Below are 14,121 nucleotides of genomic sequence, written 5' to 3'. Positions count from 1 at the left end.
TGCTGAAATAAAACCGAGATCAAAAGAGTGCTCCCATATCCAGCGCAGGCCACATTTTTGAGCAGGTTGGAAGAGATTTCCCCTAAGGAAAACGTCATGTGCAGACCTTACACTGTATGTTTCAGCCTACGCTTCTGCCAAGCCGTCTCAGCATCCCAAATCCATGTTACGTGGCTTATCACCCAGACCAGATGAAGAACAACGGTGAGTGGAGGAGGACAAGGGAGAGTTCCAGGAATGTTACAGAGGGTGGATCATACACAGGTTCCTCGGGGGCTGGATACAGATCCAGCTTCCATTCAATCCCCTGTGTAAAGACTTGATCACATTTTTCCAAATTCACCATCCAGCCTCTCAGATGCCAACACGTGACAGACAAGGGTTCCACTGTGTGGGAGGCCTTTGCAGAGGAGGAAGGGAGGAAAGCTTACAGATCTTTCAACTCTGTCCACAATAGGTTCAGTAACCTTCCAGACTCAGTGCAGATACCTCTTGAATATTACCCATGAGCTCTGGATTACTCAGATGCCAGAGCACTTTCTCAAATTATTTTTTTTTCCCTTCTTGATGGTGGATCTTAAAGTGCAGATGTCCTACACAAAGATCACCCCCTCTGAAAAGCCCCTGCTTGCTCATTAGCTGACGAGCACATTCCATGCACACACACGTTTACACTAGTCATTCCTCTGAAGATAACCGTGTACACAGGAGAACGAAATGGCTCGCTCCTTCGTTTTGATGGCTGCTAGGCCAACTTTTGTGCGAGTTGCATAATCCCACTGTCCCTTTACAGAAGCAATTACAGTTGCCATGAACTGTCCTCCCAGTTGAGTGCCCCTGAAAATACGCAGCACTGAATGCACCCTCAGAAAGGAAGACAAGGCTACAAGTTTGGAAGGTCATTTTTCAAAGCAATGGTACCTGTAGGACCGCGTAATACATAAACAAGTCTAAACTGGTGAACGAGGAGAGGAGGACTATGATTCTACACTGGAGGTTGAACTGCAAAGTTCGTAGGGCCTTCTGGAGGAGCCAGAGGCCTACAGCTTTCCTGGCTCTCACAGAGGCCATAGAGGCAATGAATCACGGCTGAGCAGGACTGACTGACTGACTGACAGGGCGTATTCTTTAGCGCAGGATATTGGCAGACTGACAGTTTAGATGTAACCAGTTGAATGAGCTGGGAGTTTTCTACCACTGACCACGAGGTCATTTAAAGTCTCAACCTAATACAATTTATTTCCCTTCTGGCATATTTTACCTTGGAGTGGTGGTGGCTATGTTGCGAATGCAGAGGAGACAGGCTGAGTCTGTACCAGGTTTCCAAACAGAACATGGAGACAGAAGGGATTGCAGTGCCTGCTTAGCTCAAGCTTCTTCTACCGCCAGTCAGTCGTCTCACATGCTCAGCAGAGATCACCGATACGTGTTTAATTCACTGGACTGAGAAATGGGGGTTGTGTCATTCTGGAGCCTCCTCCTTCTTTCTCCCATCAGGTGCCTCACCGTACCCCGGAGTCCAGATAGATGAGGACTTCTGCCGACGGCTCAAAGAAGGAACCCGGATGAGATCTCCAGAGTACTCAACTCCAGAAGTGTAAGAGCTCCTGGTTTTGTGCTGAGAGCTGATACGTGTCAGTTAAGCATTACATAAGAGATGGCGTGTAGGTGTGGAGGAGGAAGGAGACCTCATCAGGTGATAGCCATGTATTTTGTATCTTGGGTGTCCTGATGATACCACTGGTGAATGCTAAAGACAGACCAAGTCAGCTTGATCTGTGCCAACAAGTTTAACAGATCTCCCCATGTCAGCTGTAGTTCATGAATCTCAGAATAGGCAGCTGTATCTAAGACGTATTTCAGCAATATTGGTGGGGTCTATCAGTCGTATTTTGAGTGAATATAAAAAGCCTAAGGCTCAGTTGAGGCAGGGAAAAAGCATCCCACATGGAAACTAGAAAAGAATTTCAGCACACAGAGTTTTGAACCTGTCTTAATCCAAAACTATCCAAACGATGACCAAACCAAACAGCAGCAGCAAGAAACAGTTTGGAAGCAAAGCTCTTGTCCTTTTCCTTTCTTAATACCTGGGTTTTTTATCTAGCTACCAGACAATGCTGGACTGTTGGCACGGAGTACCCACAGAGAGGCCGACTTTCACTGAGCTTGTGGAGCGCTTGGGAGATCTCCTTCAAGCCAATGTACAGCAGGTACAGCAATACCGGCATTTCTTCACCACAGCGGTGTACATGGATGTGGGTATGTGTGTGCGTGTGCACGGACAAAGATTATCCTGAGCAGTAGCGCTAGATTCGACTTCGTAACAGAGGTCACAAGGAAAATGGCTGCTGGGATGAGTAAAGAAAATGTTAATTATTCAAAGGGGACTGTATTTCTAAACTAGATGCTTATCCATCCATAATAAGCAGAAAGTTACATTAATTAAAAAAACGCTGAGTTGCCCCTTAGAGGAACAATAGGGCTTTATCTCACAAACAATTTTAATTAGATTCTGACATAGTAAACTGCCAGTAGTGGCTCTGAACTTTCTCTCTCATTTTCTGAGCTTATGTTCATCAGTGCTCTTAGGAGCTTTAAAATGATGCCGTTTAAAGCTCAGAAAGTCAATTACATAATTATTAATTTCATGATAGTTAAATGAGTTGTTTTCTTCTTCAGTAAAAACAACCAGACCGGTTATGTAACTGTCAATTTAATTTAAGGAGAAATCAAACACTCTCCTCCAGCTCCGTTCTGTCTGTAAACAAATTTAGTGAAGCCAAGTTGAAGAGGGCCCAGTCTGCAATGGGAAGAGTTTATCCTATACCCACAGTAAATTAAGGAGACATAAAAATCATGATAAGGGAACAGGGCACTTAACTGCTTGTCAGAATTAAAAAGAAAAAATTCAAGCAAAGGGAAATTTGGATAAATAGTTTTGGGGCTTAAAGGAAGAATCACCCTGAAGATTAGCGCAGGGTGTACTGACAATGCAGAGCTTAAGATGTGCACTGAATTCCATTAAACCTGTAGCATCCAGTTCTCATAAGGACAAGAAATACAGTCCTTTAAGCTGACATTTTGGGGACCAGCTCTTCCTAAGATGCAACTCCTTAAGTTGAGCATAAGCTAAAGGTCCATGCGTAGGAAATATTCTTCTACCAATTCCAAAACCTGTTCAAGTTGTGTCAGCCCCAGGAGGTTTGTGACTTCAGGCCACTCTCTCCCTCTCCCAAATGCACAGCTTAAACCTGGATTTGGGTGTCCCTGAGACTGGCTCCTTGGAATTCCCAAAGGGGCCAACGCAATGACGATAGAGAAAACAGCTTTCCTGAAGCTCTGCTCACCTTCACTAGGCAGCACAGCCACACATCTGCAGGGTAGTATCGATCACCAAGGAACTGCTGCAGCCTCCTCAGAGATGCTGCTGCGGAAGTCAGCACAGCCAGATACTTCCAAGCTGGATGCACATCCACTGACAGCCTCAGTACAACCGTCCCATCGCCGTGCCACATGTCAGGGACATTTGGAAGTCTTGTAGCTGCTATACAGGCCGCTGAAGCAATAGCTGGGGCTGAGACACCTGGAAGAGAAAGCATGCTAACTGCAGCTGAGCACTGAAACATCAGAGATCATGTTCAGCCGTTCTACATCGTAGGTTTCCCGAAGTGCACCATTTTCCTCACACAAAGCCTCCTACACGTAAATGTTGGATAAAGCTATACGTTCTGACTTCTGGAGGTCCTGGAGAACATCATAATGGCTTTGAAGAAACATCACAAAGTAAAAATAGAATCTAGTCCTTTTGCCATATAAAGCCCTGTAGAATACAATAACCTTTTACATCTGAGATGCAGCACAAAATGAACTTTACCAGCCCTGTGTTCTTTTCTGTTATTAATTATACAGGATGGTAAAGACTATATTCCACTGAACATCACCTTGCGTCCTGATGGAGAACCTGACTCCAAAACTAGCCCTGTGGAAGAAAACTTGAACAACTGTGTTAATCGCTGGAGTGCAGTGGAAACTGGGTAAGAAAAATGTATACCGGGGACAGGAGGGAAAGAAAGAGTTGATGTAGGCGGGCACTGTTTGTGGACCTCTCTCAATGTGGCTCCTTTAAAAAGGGAGATGGGCAAATTTGTTGGGGCATTGGTTATTGGTTACATGAGATGAATAAAGAAAACAGGTCCAGGAAACTGAGCTGTGTCAGGGATGTTAACTGAGCGACCAACCAGTCCAGCATCTGCCTGGGTTTTACTCTGACCCCTCAACTTTCTTCCTTGCAGTAACAACAGCAAGAAGCGACCACTGAGTGTGAAGACATTTGATGAGGTGCCAGTGGAAAAGGAGAAAGTGATGCACGAGGTAAGTGAGGTGATTGCACCCTCCTCCACTAGGTTCACAGATCACTTGTCACCAGCACTTGAAACACTTTTTAGAGCTTCTGAAACCTGTTTGCTAAGAAAAAGCTTTAAATCAAGCAGGATATCTGGCCCCAGCATCTCACACACGGATCTGTGTGACAACAAAGAAGAGCCTGAATTTAGCTCAACAAATAATTTAAAGAGAAGCTCAACCATGATTAACCCGGCTTTGATCAGGCCAAGGGGCTTTAGAGAACGTATTTCAATCTGGTTTTTCCGCCATAAGAAAGTGGCAGCTCATTGAATGGAGCCCTTTGAAGGAAATGTGTCCAGAACACATTCAACTGCCCGAGACAGCCAATAACTCGGTGGTGGTGAGGGCGTTCAGTCCTGGACAGACAACACCAAGATTCAGTTCCTGCTCCACCTGATCCACGCAAAGGGCTTTAACTCCAGACTTGCCTCACCCTCAGTGAACAGATTTATTGATAGTTTAATGGCACTGCAGGGTGAGAGAGCACTGAAAGGTTTCATTTTTCACTCCGGTGGCAAACAAAAGCTTGTTGTGTTACTGAACGGGGGTTCTGCTTGTTGGCTTCCTCCAAAATTACAGGTTCCAAGGGTAGAGGGGTTTTCTCCCTAATTTTTCTTCCTTATCAAAAAAACCAATAAACCAAGTGTCAGCTCATGAATTTCCTCTCTGGTTCGGGCACTCACTGGCTGCAGTGCCATATGCAGTCCACGCCACCTGCCTGAGTGACAGGTTTGGAGCCACTAAGGAGGGATCTGTACTGCACGTGTGTCTGAAGCAGGTGAAAGTCTAGGGAGGAAGCACGAAGCCCTTGGGAAGAGAGCGACGGTCATGTGGCCAGGAGCAGCAAAAGAGGAGTTTTGTAGAAACAAGCCAGTCTGCCTGCTCCACCCGTCAGGGGACGGTCCCCTTGCTCCCCTTGGACACAGCCATTCCTCAGACCAGCTCTCCTGGCAAGGGTCAAGTCTCTGGCTACAGCTTCTCCTGGACATATTTCATGCCCCTGACAAATAAGTGTGTTTCTCCTCTGTTCTCGTTAGCATGAATTGCTGCCCGTTATTCCCCAGTGTTTCGCCAGGTGCAATTTCTGTGCCTTTATCAGTGCATCTTAGGCTTCAGGAGGCTTAGACTTTTCTCTGGCTCCTGCTCCTCTCCTCTTGCAGGATAAAAATCTGTCCCTCTGAATCACACAAAGATGTTTACCAGATAGTCCTGGTACCAGTAAGAGATTACTGCTGCCAGCATGAGCAGCACTTTCCTAAAAGCTCCCTAAAAGTTCATGGCATTTTAAAGCAAGTCCTTGCATGAAGGGGGAGAAGTTTCCAAAAAGGCTAACAATACATTAACAGATCAGACCGAAATGTCGTATTTCAGTGCGGATCTTTTAAAGGAGAATTACCGAGTGATCTACTTTTGGACAAAGTAAGTGCACTCAGGTTACTAAAATTATCTTAACTATCAAGTCGTTAATGCGGATGAGGTCATTATTTCAAGCAGTTGCCCAGGAGCTCTGGAAGTGCTCTACCACACCTTCCTGCCATTGTGCGACTTATCTGTCCTCTCTGCTGATGTTCTTTGAACAATTCTTCTGTAAGCAAAACGAAAGCAGCACTCGGATAAGTTGTTTCTAGACCACGTATTTTAAGGGGGAACAGCCAAGATGAAAACCAGAGAGAAAAGCTGGGTCCTAGTGAGGTTTTGACAGACCTGACTAATTTAGGATTTTACTCTATACATTAAAACCAGTTTCTAGACTGATCTTATTAAGAACCGACATATTACCAAAGTCTTTATACAAAGACTTTTGCTTTTTATTTATTGTTTGCTGAGATTATTTTTTCTGTTTCAATCAGTTTGACTGGTAACATAAGACTAACTGGAGTTTCATTCTCATGGTGAAGTCTTTTCCTTTCTTGGTTTTGACACAGACATGCGACTTTCCAGCACCACAATGGAGTTCAAACGCAAAGGAACACTCCCAAGCATTTAGTATTTTTAAAATGACTTAAACAAGGTCCACGCCTGCCTATGGACCTGGGTAGCACTTCGCACAATATCAGCTGGATCACAAACACAACCTCGAGACGCAACTTTAAGTGCAGCAGAATCACGACTTCAACTTTAGAACTAATCAAGATGGTTTTGTTGGACAGCTCATAAAAAACCCCGTAAGCAGAGTACAACAAGTCTTTTAGGCTCTCCGTCTCTGCAAAGCACTTGGATTTGCCCAAGTGATACTGAGCAACCAGTTCCTTAACATGTCACTGTTTCTAAGAGCGCATTCCTAAGAGGTATCCAGGGTACTTCTCCTCTGAGCAGCCTGGCCAGTAGTACTGGATACATTCTTTATGAACTCCTGTCTATTCACATCTCGCTGTCCTACCTAGATGGTATCCATACGTCATGCTCAACAGCAATCTCGAGTTTGAAAATGTCACATTATTTTTTGATATGTTCATTTTAAGGGTGCTCTTTCAAAATACAACTCAAAAACGTGATCCTCATGAAAACAAGGGAAATGTTCTCAGGCTGAATAACCAACTGTAGCAGTGTCTGACTCCTCTCCAGACTCTCCCCACGGAAGCCATTTCTCATTTAAAAGTGCTCCATGCTGTCATGATCACTTGGCTCTCTGCTGATGTTCTCTTCCTTTTGCTACTCAGGAGTCAGACAGTGGGATGGTGTTGACGTCAGATGAGATTAAAAGCCCGAAGAGGCTGGAAATCCGTTCTTGGCCTTTTGGGATCATGGCTCTAGCGTGAGTACTTTGTGGTGTTTCTTTTTAAGGCGGTGTTCCCTTCAGAAAAGTGGGAAATTGGAAATTGTCTCTGATTTCACCAGGAAAATGGGAAATTGGAAATTGTTTCTGATTCTACCAGGAAAACCAATATTCAGCTTGTGGCTAACAGTTAGCACACAGTACAGTGTATTTCAGGCACGGGCTGAGTTGACCTCATAGTGAGGCGGGTCTTCTTCACCTTCCTATAAAAGTGTAACAACACTAACCCATTTTACTGAATCAAAGCTCAACTTAGGGAATTTCAAAGAATAGCTGCCCAAAATATTAAAAAGAAACAAGTCTGTAGCAAGGAATTCCGTGACTAGTCAGTTAATTAAGCTAATTAAACTTCTACCGAATTGCCTAGAGTTTTCTCTGAAATCTATTGATGAGGTTCCTCTGCATTCATGATTTTTTCCCACCACAGCAACTGCTTGTCCTACGTCAAGTCATTGTTTCTCCACATTAAAGAGAAAGGACTGATGCGAAAAAACTAGTGTAATTTCTGCATAGTACAGGAGAGTTCGCAGGAGAGGGCGTAGGCAGAACCTATTTCAGAGGAGCTAACTCCCTCACTCAGAGAGAAGAGCAAGATGGAAGGAACTTGCCTTGTCTTTTGGGGCCTTAAACCAATTAATTCCTGGATGTTTGAAGGCAGGAGAGGAGGAGAAGGAGGAAAAAGGAGAAGGCTGGAGAGCCTTGCAGCACTACCCAGGAGCATTCACATGCCTCAGGCTCTGCTGGACAGGGGTCTGACTTCAGGAGAGCTGTGTTCAGCAGGACTTCCCCTGTAGCATTGTCCCCTAGTGCTGTCGGGGGATGAGCAGAGACCGAGACACGCTTCCATGTCTCCTACGCACATGCCGGGAGGTTGCTCTACAGCACAGGGCATTGCTATGGAGACCAAACGGCACCAGCTCTAAAAAAAGGAGCTCAAATGTCAGCAGCTGCATTACTGCGGTGTGTTACCTGGGCTGATTTGCCTCTCTTTTCTGCCTGATGCCATGTTGACACAGATCCAACACATACACGCACACACACACACAGCCTCTCTGATAGGATTTAACCTTCTAAAGATTTCTGTCCGTCCCCTCTGACCGCTGCTTCCCCTGCTGCTTTTCTCCTGTTTGGATAAATAGTTGGCAGAAGAAGGTTCTCTCTCTCCCCCTTCCAGGTTTTCTGCGGAAAATCAGAAAAATCAACATCCAGCCAGATGTAGAACCACAACAATTCCATAACAGCCTGTTCTTTCAAGATTTCCAGGAAAACCTTGTGAACTGCTGTCAGGCCCATGGGGAGGGAACGAGAAGTAACACGGCTCTGCTCCCCCGCCCCAGCACCCTCGAGCCACCCCTGAACAGACAGAGGGGTGCTTTTCCTTGGCCACATCCTTCACTGAGTGTCTGAGGTCCTGCTGACCTCCTGCTGACCTATTTTGTCAGCTTCTCTTGTTTCTTGTAATCTTGCAGACTATCACTGGCACAAATAACATTTGTCACGTAGTTGCAGAGCATCCCGATGGCCTCTCCTCTGAGGACATGACACCCCCTGGTGCTCCTGCACTGCTAACTTGAAAAACAAGGACAGTCTAGGAGAGGTCAGAAAGTGCTGCCTTAATAGGGGAGATAAAGCCACCCTTAATTGTGTATCTCCCACTATCAAAAACATTTACCCTGGATCCTTTTCAAAGTCCTTCTTTTCTAAAACAGAGCTGTTCAAAGGCTTAGCGTGTTTTCTAAACCGGGGTGGCTGTGTTTATTATTTTTGACAAAATCTTGCTGTTTATTTATCTTGCATTCACTTCTCTGTCCAGTTTAAAATTTGGCAACACTGCACACCACGGAGCATCAGTGTCAGGAGTTTGTTGAAGATGAATCTGATACTCTGGGCCTGGGGGCACTGTTAGACTGCACTCACCAGTTCTGAGCTCCGAGTGTTTTACACTGCTGGAGTCACAAAGGGAGCTGGAGTGAGAGACAGGAAGATTGCCCGGGCTAATGTCACTGGAGTCAGCATTCAAGGAAGCGCATTCAGTGCAGAGCAGATTTAATGGTGGGATGACTCTGGTGTCAGGCTGCACAATATTATGAGTAATATTAACAAGCTACTGCTTTAAAATTCTCCCAGAGATTCTGTATTCAAGTTAGTGTTTAAAATTAGAACAGGTTTGATGTCTGCTCAGTTGTCCTTCTTCCATCCCTTTCCCTTCTCCCCCCACCAACCCAGTTATCCTCAGCTGCTCTGGAATTCCTTAGCTGGTTCTGGCCCGGTCCCATGACACCAGCTGACTGGGGCTCAGCAGATACGCTCTGGGCTCTGGATGCTGCGTCTGGGTCACGTCACTGAGGGCTCTGCCTTTGCCAAAGCCAAACTGGGCCTCAGGCAAGTCAATAAAATCGAAACAACAGATTTTGACAGGAGCATCAGGCATTCATGTCCAAATACAAGGTGCCTAACAAAACCACAACCCAGCTGATGGGACTAGAATCCTTTTGCACCATCTCAGAACACGGGGCATGGAAATATGTCTGCTCTGTGGCAGAACTTAGTTTCAGAAGATTTTCCTCCAGTGATGAGCGCGCTGAGATAGCAAATGTCCTTCCTGCGTGTCGTGCAGCACCCTGCATTATGACCTGACTTGAGCTCTCCAAAATATAAGTAACTTTGACTGAGTAGCTACTCGGGAGTTACATAAGCCACTTTTTTGTAGGATTATATTATCTGCTTATAGTGACAAGGAGTAAAAGGAGAACTGGGAGAGGCTGCGGTGTGCCCAGCTTGGTTTGGACCACAGTGCTTTTCATCTTGCTGCATTCCCAGTGCTGGAGCTGGTGTCAGGGACAGCTGACAAGGGGGCAGGCAAGGGGACACAAGTTTAATGAGCGTGTGGCTCTGGCCTGTCGGAACTTTCTGTTAGTTGTGCTTTGTATTCAGAAGTGTTTAAGAACAATGAATTCTTGATCCTAACCCCTCGAGCTCTCTGTGCCGCTAGACTACTGATGCACTGATACTGCCGGAGGGGAACTCGGGATTAAATTCTTACTGCACAGAACCCCGTCTAAAATGTATTAAAGCAAACTGTGAATCAGTTATAACTATTAGAAAAGAAAATAACCCTTTTATTTCTTTCATTGCAGAAAAATTAAAAAAAATAATCACTCCTACTCTGTGCCTCATTAAACCCCTATGAAAGCTCTTACAAAGCCCTGAAGCTCCTACACATTATGATGAGATGTGTCATGAGACAAACTGCTCTGCTCAGCCCAACTTCTCATCTTTCCCTGAATGCAGATCCTGAGCAAGGCCAGGATTTCTTCATGGCCACAATAGAATATTAGTTTTTTCTACTGAGGGCAAGATACTTGGGCAACTCCCTGCAAAGCAGTAAGAGCTGCTCCACAGCGCTGGGAGTAAGAGCCGCCCTCAGCACTGCAGCCCCGCACTGGACAGGGTGATTTGCTTACAGCCCTCTCTTTCTCCATGCTCCTCTTCAAGTCATTGACACTGAGATTCTCATTCCCATAACATAAACACCTCCAGTAATAATTTCCCAGCTCTTTGATGATTTCAGTATTTTTCTACCTGTAACCAAAATCTCTGGTTTATACGGTAAGATGAAAAAGTCTCATTAGGTCATTTAGGCCTTCTAGCTATGACAGGCTTATCTTCTCTGGTATCTTCTAAACTACTCTGACACGTCTCCAAAAAACAAAAAAAAGATTGTTAAAGATTACCCATTGTTCAGGCTATCTTTTCCTTCATGTAGTTTAATTCCTCGACTTCTCAGCTTCATCTGTCCTAGGAAATCTGACAAAGCACAGTATAAGGGGGAGCTGTTAATGGCTCTCACCACCCACACCAAAATGACCAAGCTGAGACCTACTAACTGCACTGTGGCCCCACACAGATGCACTGCATGTGCATGCCCCAAGCTCTGTGATGACAAGGCTGCTTGCTACAGACCTGGCAGGCTTCCAGTTAGCAGCTCTGGGTCCACATCAGTAGGTTCCTTCACCCCATTTGCTTTTATGTCTAAGAGACCTGACTGGCACCAGGCTTAGGGATGCTATAGAAATACAGCCTGAAGTGCAGCAGGATTTGCTGGTAATTGTGAATGTCACTCTTGGGTGATTTGCTGTTACCTATTTGCATTCTTCTAATCTTCTAGTGCTGGTTCCTCCAGTGCTTTCATCACTTTTATACTCTCCCCCATAAACCACCCTAGCTTGGGAACCATTCTTCTGAAAGAGAGGAGTCTTCTGCTGAGTCCTGGCTAACTCCAGTCTCAGCCTTTCAAACCAGGCTGAAGCCAGCTCACCACCTTCTGCCAAATGTTTCCCCAAGCAGCACTCCACAGAAACATGCACATTATGAAAGAGGGTCCTTTGGGGCTACAAGATCTGTTTGAGGTCAGGAAATGGCAGTGTCTGGATTCTCACCCTTTCCCTTGCCCTGCCCCAGACGGTGGCACACATTCTTGTGAGGAGAAATGAGGTTTCAGGGTGGTGATCTAGTAAAACGGGACCAGCTGGAGTCAGCGAGCGAACATGCTGCAGCTGAATGTCATGGTGTTCACACACCTCATCCCAGTAGTGTGCCACGGTGAGAATCCTATCAGGCGAGTGGGACTGGGCTGTGACAGGCACAGCGCCGAGCAGGTTTATCACAACGGAACAGCTCTTATCGCCTCCTGCAGCTGCAGCACTCAGAAGGCAGGCAGAGGCAAAAGCAGTAAGGAAATACCTTTTGGGCCAGCATAGTGCCAGCCCCAGAGAAACACTGAACCATGCGGTGGCTAGCTTTTAATGACATCATTTAATTACAGAATCGTTATTAGCTTCTGCAGCTCCATAACTGTGTGATTAATCAATTCTACTGCCTTCAGTCAGAAAATGTTTATCAGCAGGGCTCAGGGAGAATTTTCCTCTCTCATACAGGGCAGTACAATCAGCTCAGAGCATAAAGGGGTTTTCTGTTTTCCTCTGAAGCATCAAGGACTGACCACTGCCAGAGGCAGGACTGGTGTCTGCTCCGGTGTGGCAGTTTCTAGCTAGCAAACGAGAGTTCAAGGACAGACAGACAAGGGATGCTGCAGTCTCCTTTTCCAATGCACAGCCCAAGCACACGCACATTTCTCTGCGCTGGAGCACGAGGGGAGTAGACTGGTGTCTCGGTAATACAGAGCATTAGAGGGGAAAATGCAAAGGCCTTGCATAGCTTTAATTTAGGAAATGCATGTAGCTGAAAGGAATAGTTTTGAAGGTTAATTGCATTTTGGTCTGCCACAAGACAGCTAATGACAAAACTTCCTTCTGACCTAACTCATCAGCGTTCTGTCTTTGGAGCAAATATTAGATGTCAGCATTGAAGAGTTCTTCAAACACCAGCCTGATTTCAGCGATGGGCAGAGTCATTCCCAGATATCCAGTCTGCTGGCCTACAGGAACTGGAACACTTTCTGGGAGCCTACACGGGTCTGAAAAATACCCGTTGTGTAGCCAAACTGAACCCTACTAACATTTCTTTGTCTCCAGCACTCTAAGATACGCAGGCTGGGGGCCAAGGTAAACAGATACTTTCAAGCTTCTCTCTGTCTCCACTGACAACCTTAATACCTGGCAAACTAGAAGCCAGAGCATCCACGGAATTGTCTGACACAAGTCAACAGAACTGAGCAACAAAAAGAAAAATACATAAATAAACAGTGAAGCAAAGTGGTGGTTCCATTGCTCACACCAGGGGAGAATTTATCTCCAGAGAAAGCGCCAGCGTATAGAACGGGGCAGCTCTGAAATGGGCAGCGTACAGAAGAAGTTTCCACTCAAGTTTTTCTCTGGACAGAGAGGAAAAACTTGGACTGTGAAAGCAGAGTGTGCTACGTTTTTGCAGAAGTTCTCAGGGTTACTCTTTACTTCAGAATTTCTGCTCTGCCACTCAAGGTTTGGTTTCAATGCCTTGCACAGCTCTAGAAGCACAGTCACATCAGCTCTAACCCAGAATCCCTGCCTTCACCTTTCAGAAGTCACAGAACCCAAGTTTATTCCGGGCAGGCAAGACCTGTTGTGCTGGATCTTACAGCTCAGGGGTCCTTCCTGGAGACAAAGCCAGAGATGCAAACAGGCTGTGGAAAGCCACCACAGCATGCTAAAATCAGGCAGCTACGAAGCAGCCAGGCTCCCACTGCATCTGATTAGAGTTGCCACTGTTTTGTTTTGCCTGAATTTGGCCGAATGTCTCAGCTTCTGGCTCAGAATGACTGACTTCATGGACTGAGATCCCCAGAGCATCGCCCACCCCGCACCCCCAGGAAGAGATCTACAGGGATAGATAACTGCCAGATGCACCCTGACAGGTTGTTCGATGAGGCTGTGCACATGATCAGCTGCTGGGGACCGTAAGCTCTGCAGCTGCACAAATAAAACAAGTGTCATGAATTATACAGTTCTTTGACGAACTGTTGATTCTTCAGATTTGATCTGGAATCACTAGAGGGTAGCTTTATGCTATTTTAAACACATGTGAAATATATACCCAGAGCACCGCCTCATTGTAAATTCTCCCAGGCACATTCCTAAGTCATCTGAACCAAGACAGGAGCAATGCCATGATCAGTCTGCGAGTGGCACTCATTAAAGGGTCTTCACAAAACGGAGATGTTCAAAAGCCGTTCTCTCACTGGGATCCTTTTGAGAACTAACCCTAAACAACCCAGACCTCTTCCAGTGAATTCCTTGGATGGAAGGAAACAGGCTTAACAGAACTTCATTTTTAAGGCAGCCTATGACTGAAAGTACCTTTTTTTTCCTCCATGAGACCTGCTGTTCCTCAAGGTCACCTTGCGATACAAATCCTCTCCAGGGTTCTCCTGCTTTTAACGCGGAGGTTGCTCCATGTGACATAAGCTGCTTCTCTCCCGCTGCCTTCATCACCTGTAATAGGGA

At 45.8% G+C, this 14,121-nt stretch overlaps 1 protein-coding gene across 1 annotated transcript in view; it reads left to right on the top strand.

Annotated features, from left to right (window-relative positions):
• LOC104492830 (vascular endothelial growth factor receptor kdr-like) overlaps positions 1-14,121 on the top strand; it is a gene marked incomplete at its 5' end in the record, with an annotated part of 83,165 nt that overhangs the window by 68,120 nt on the left and 924 nt on the right. The window contains 5 exons of the mRNA XM_010135431.1: positions 1,498-1,597; positions 2,105-2,210; positions 3,910-4,034; positions 4,293-4,371; positions 7,065-7,159. Of these exons, the coding sequence (XP_010133733.1) occupies positions 1,498-1,597; positions 2,105-2,210; positions 3,910-4,034; positions 4,293-4,371; positions 7,065-7,159 (505 nt within the window). The remainder of the gene's footprint in view (positions 1-1,497; positions 1,598-2,104; positions 2,211-3,909; positions 4,035-4,292; positions 4,372-7,064; positions 7,160-14,121) is intronic.

Source organism: Buceros rhinoceros, unplaced genomic scaffold (assembly GCF_000710305.1).
Source record: "Buceros rhinoceros silvestris isolate BGI_N320 unplaced genomic scaffold, ASM71030v1 scaffold8624, whole genome shotgun sequence".
NCBI lineage: Eukaryota > Metazoa > Chordata > Aves > Bucerotiformes > Bucerotidae > Buceros > Buceros rhinoceros.
The sequence above is the reverse complement of the archived record's forward strand: the minus strand, read 5'-3'. Positions and strand labels throughout refer to the sequence as shown.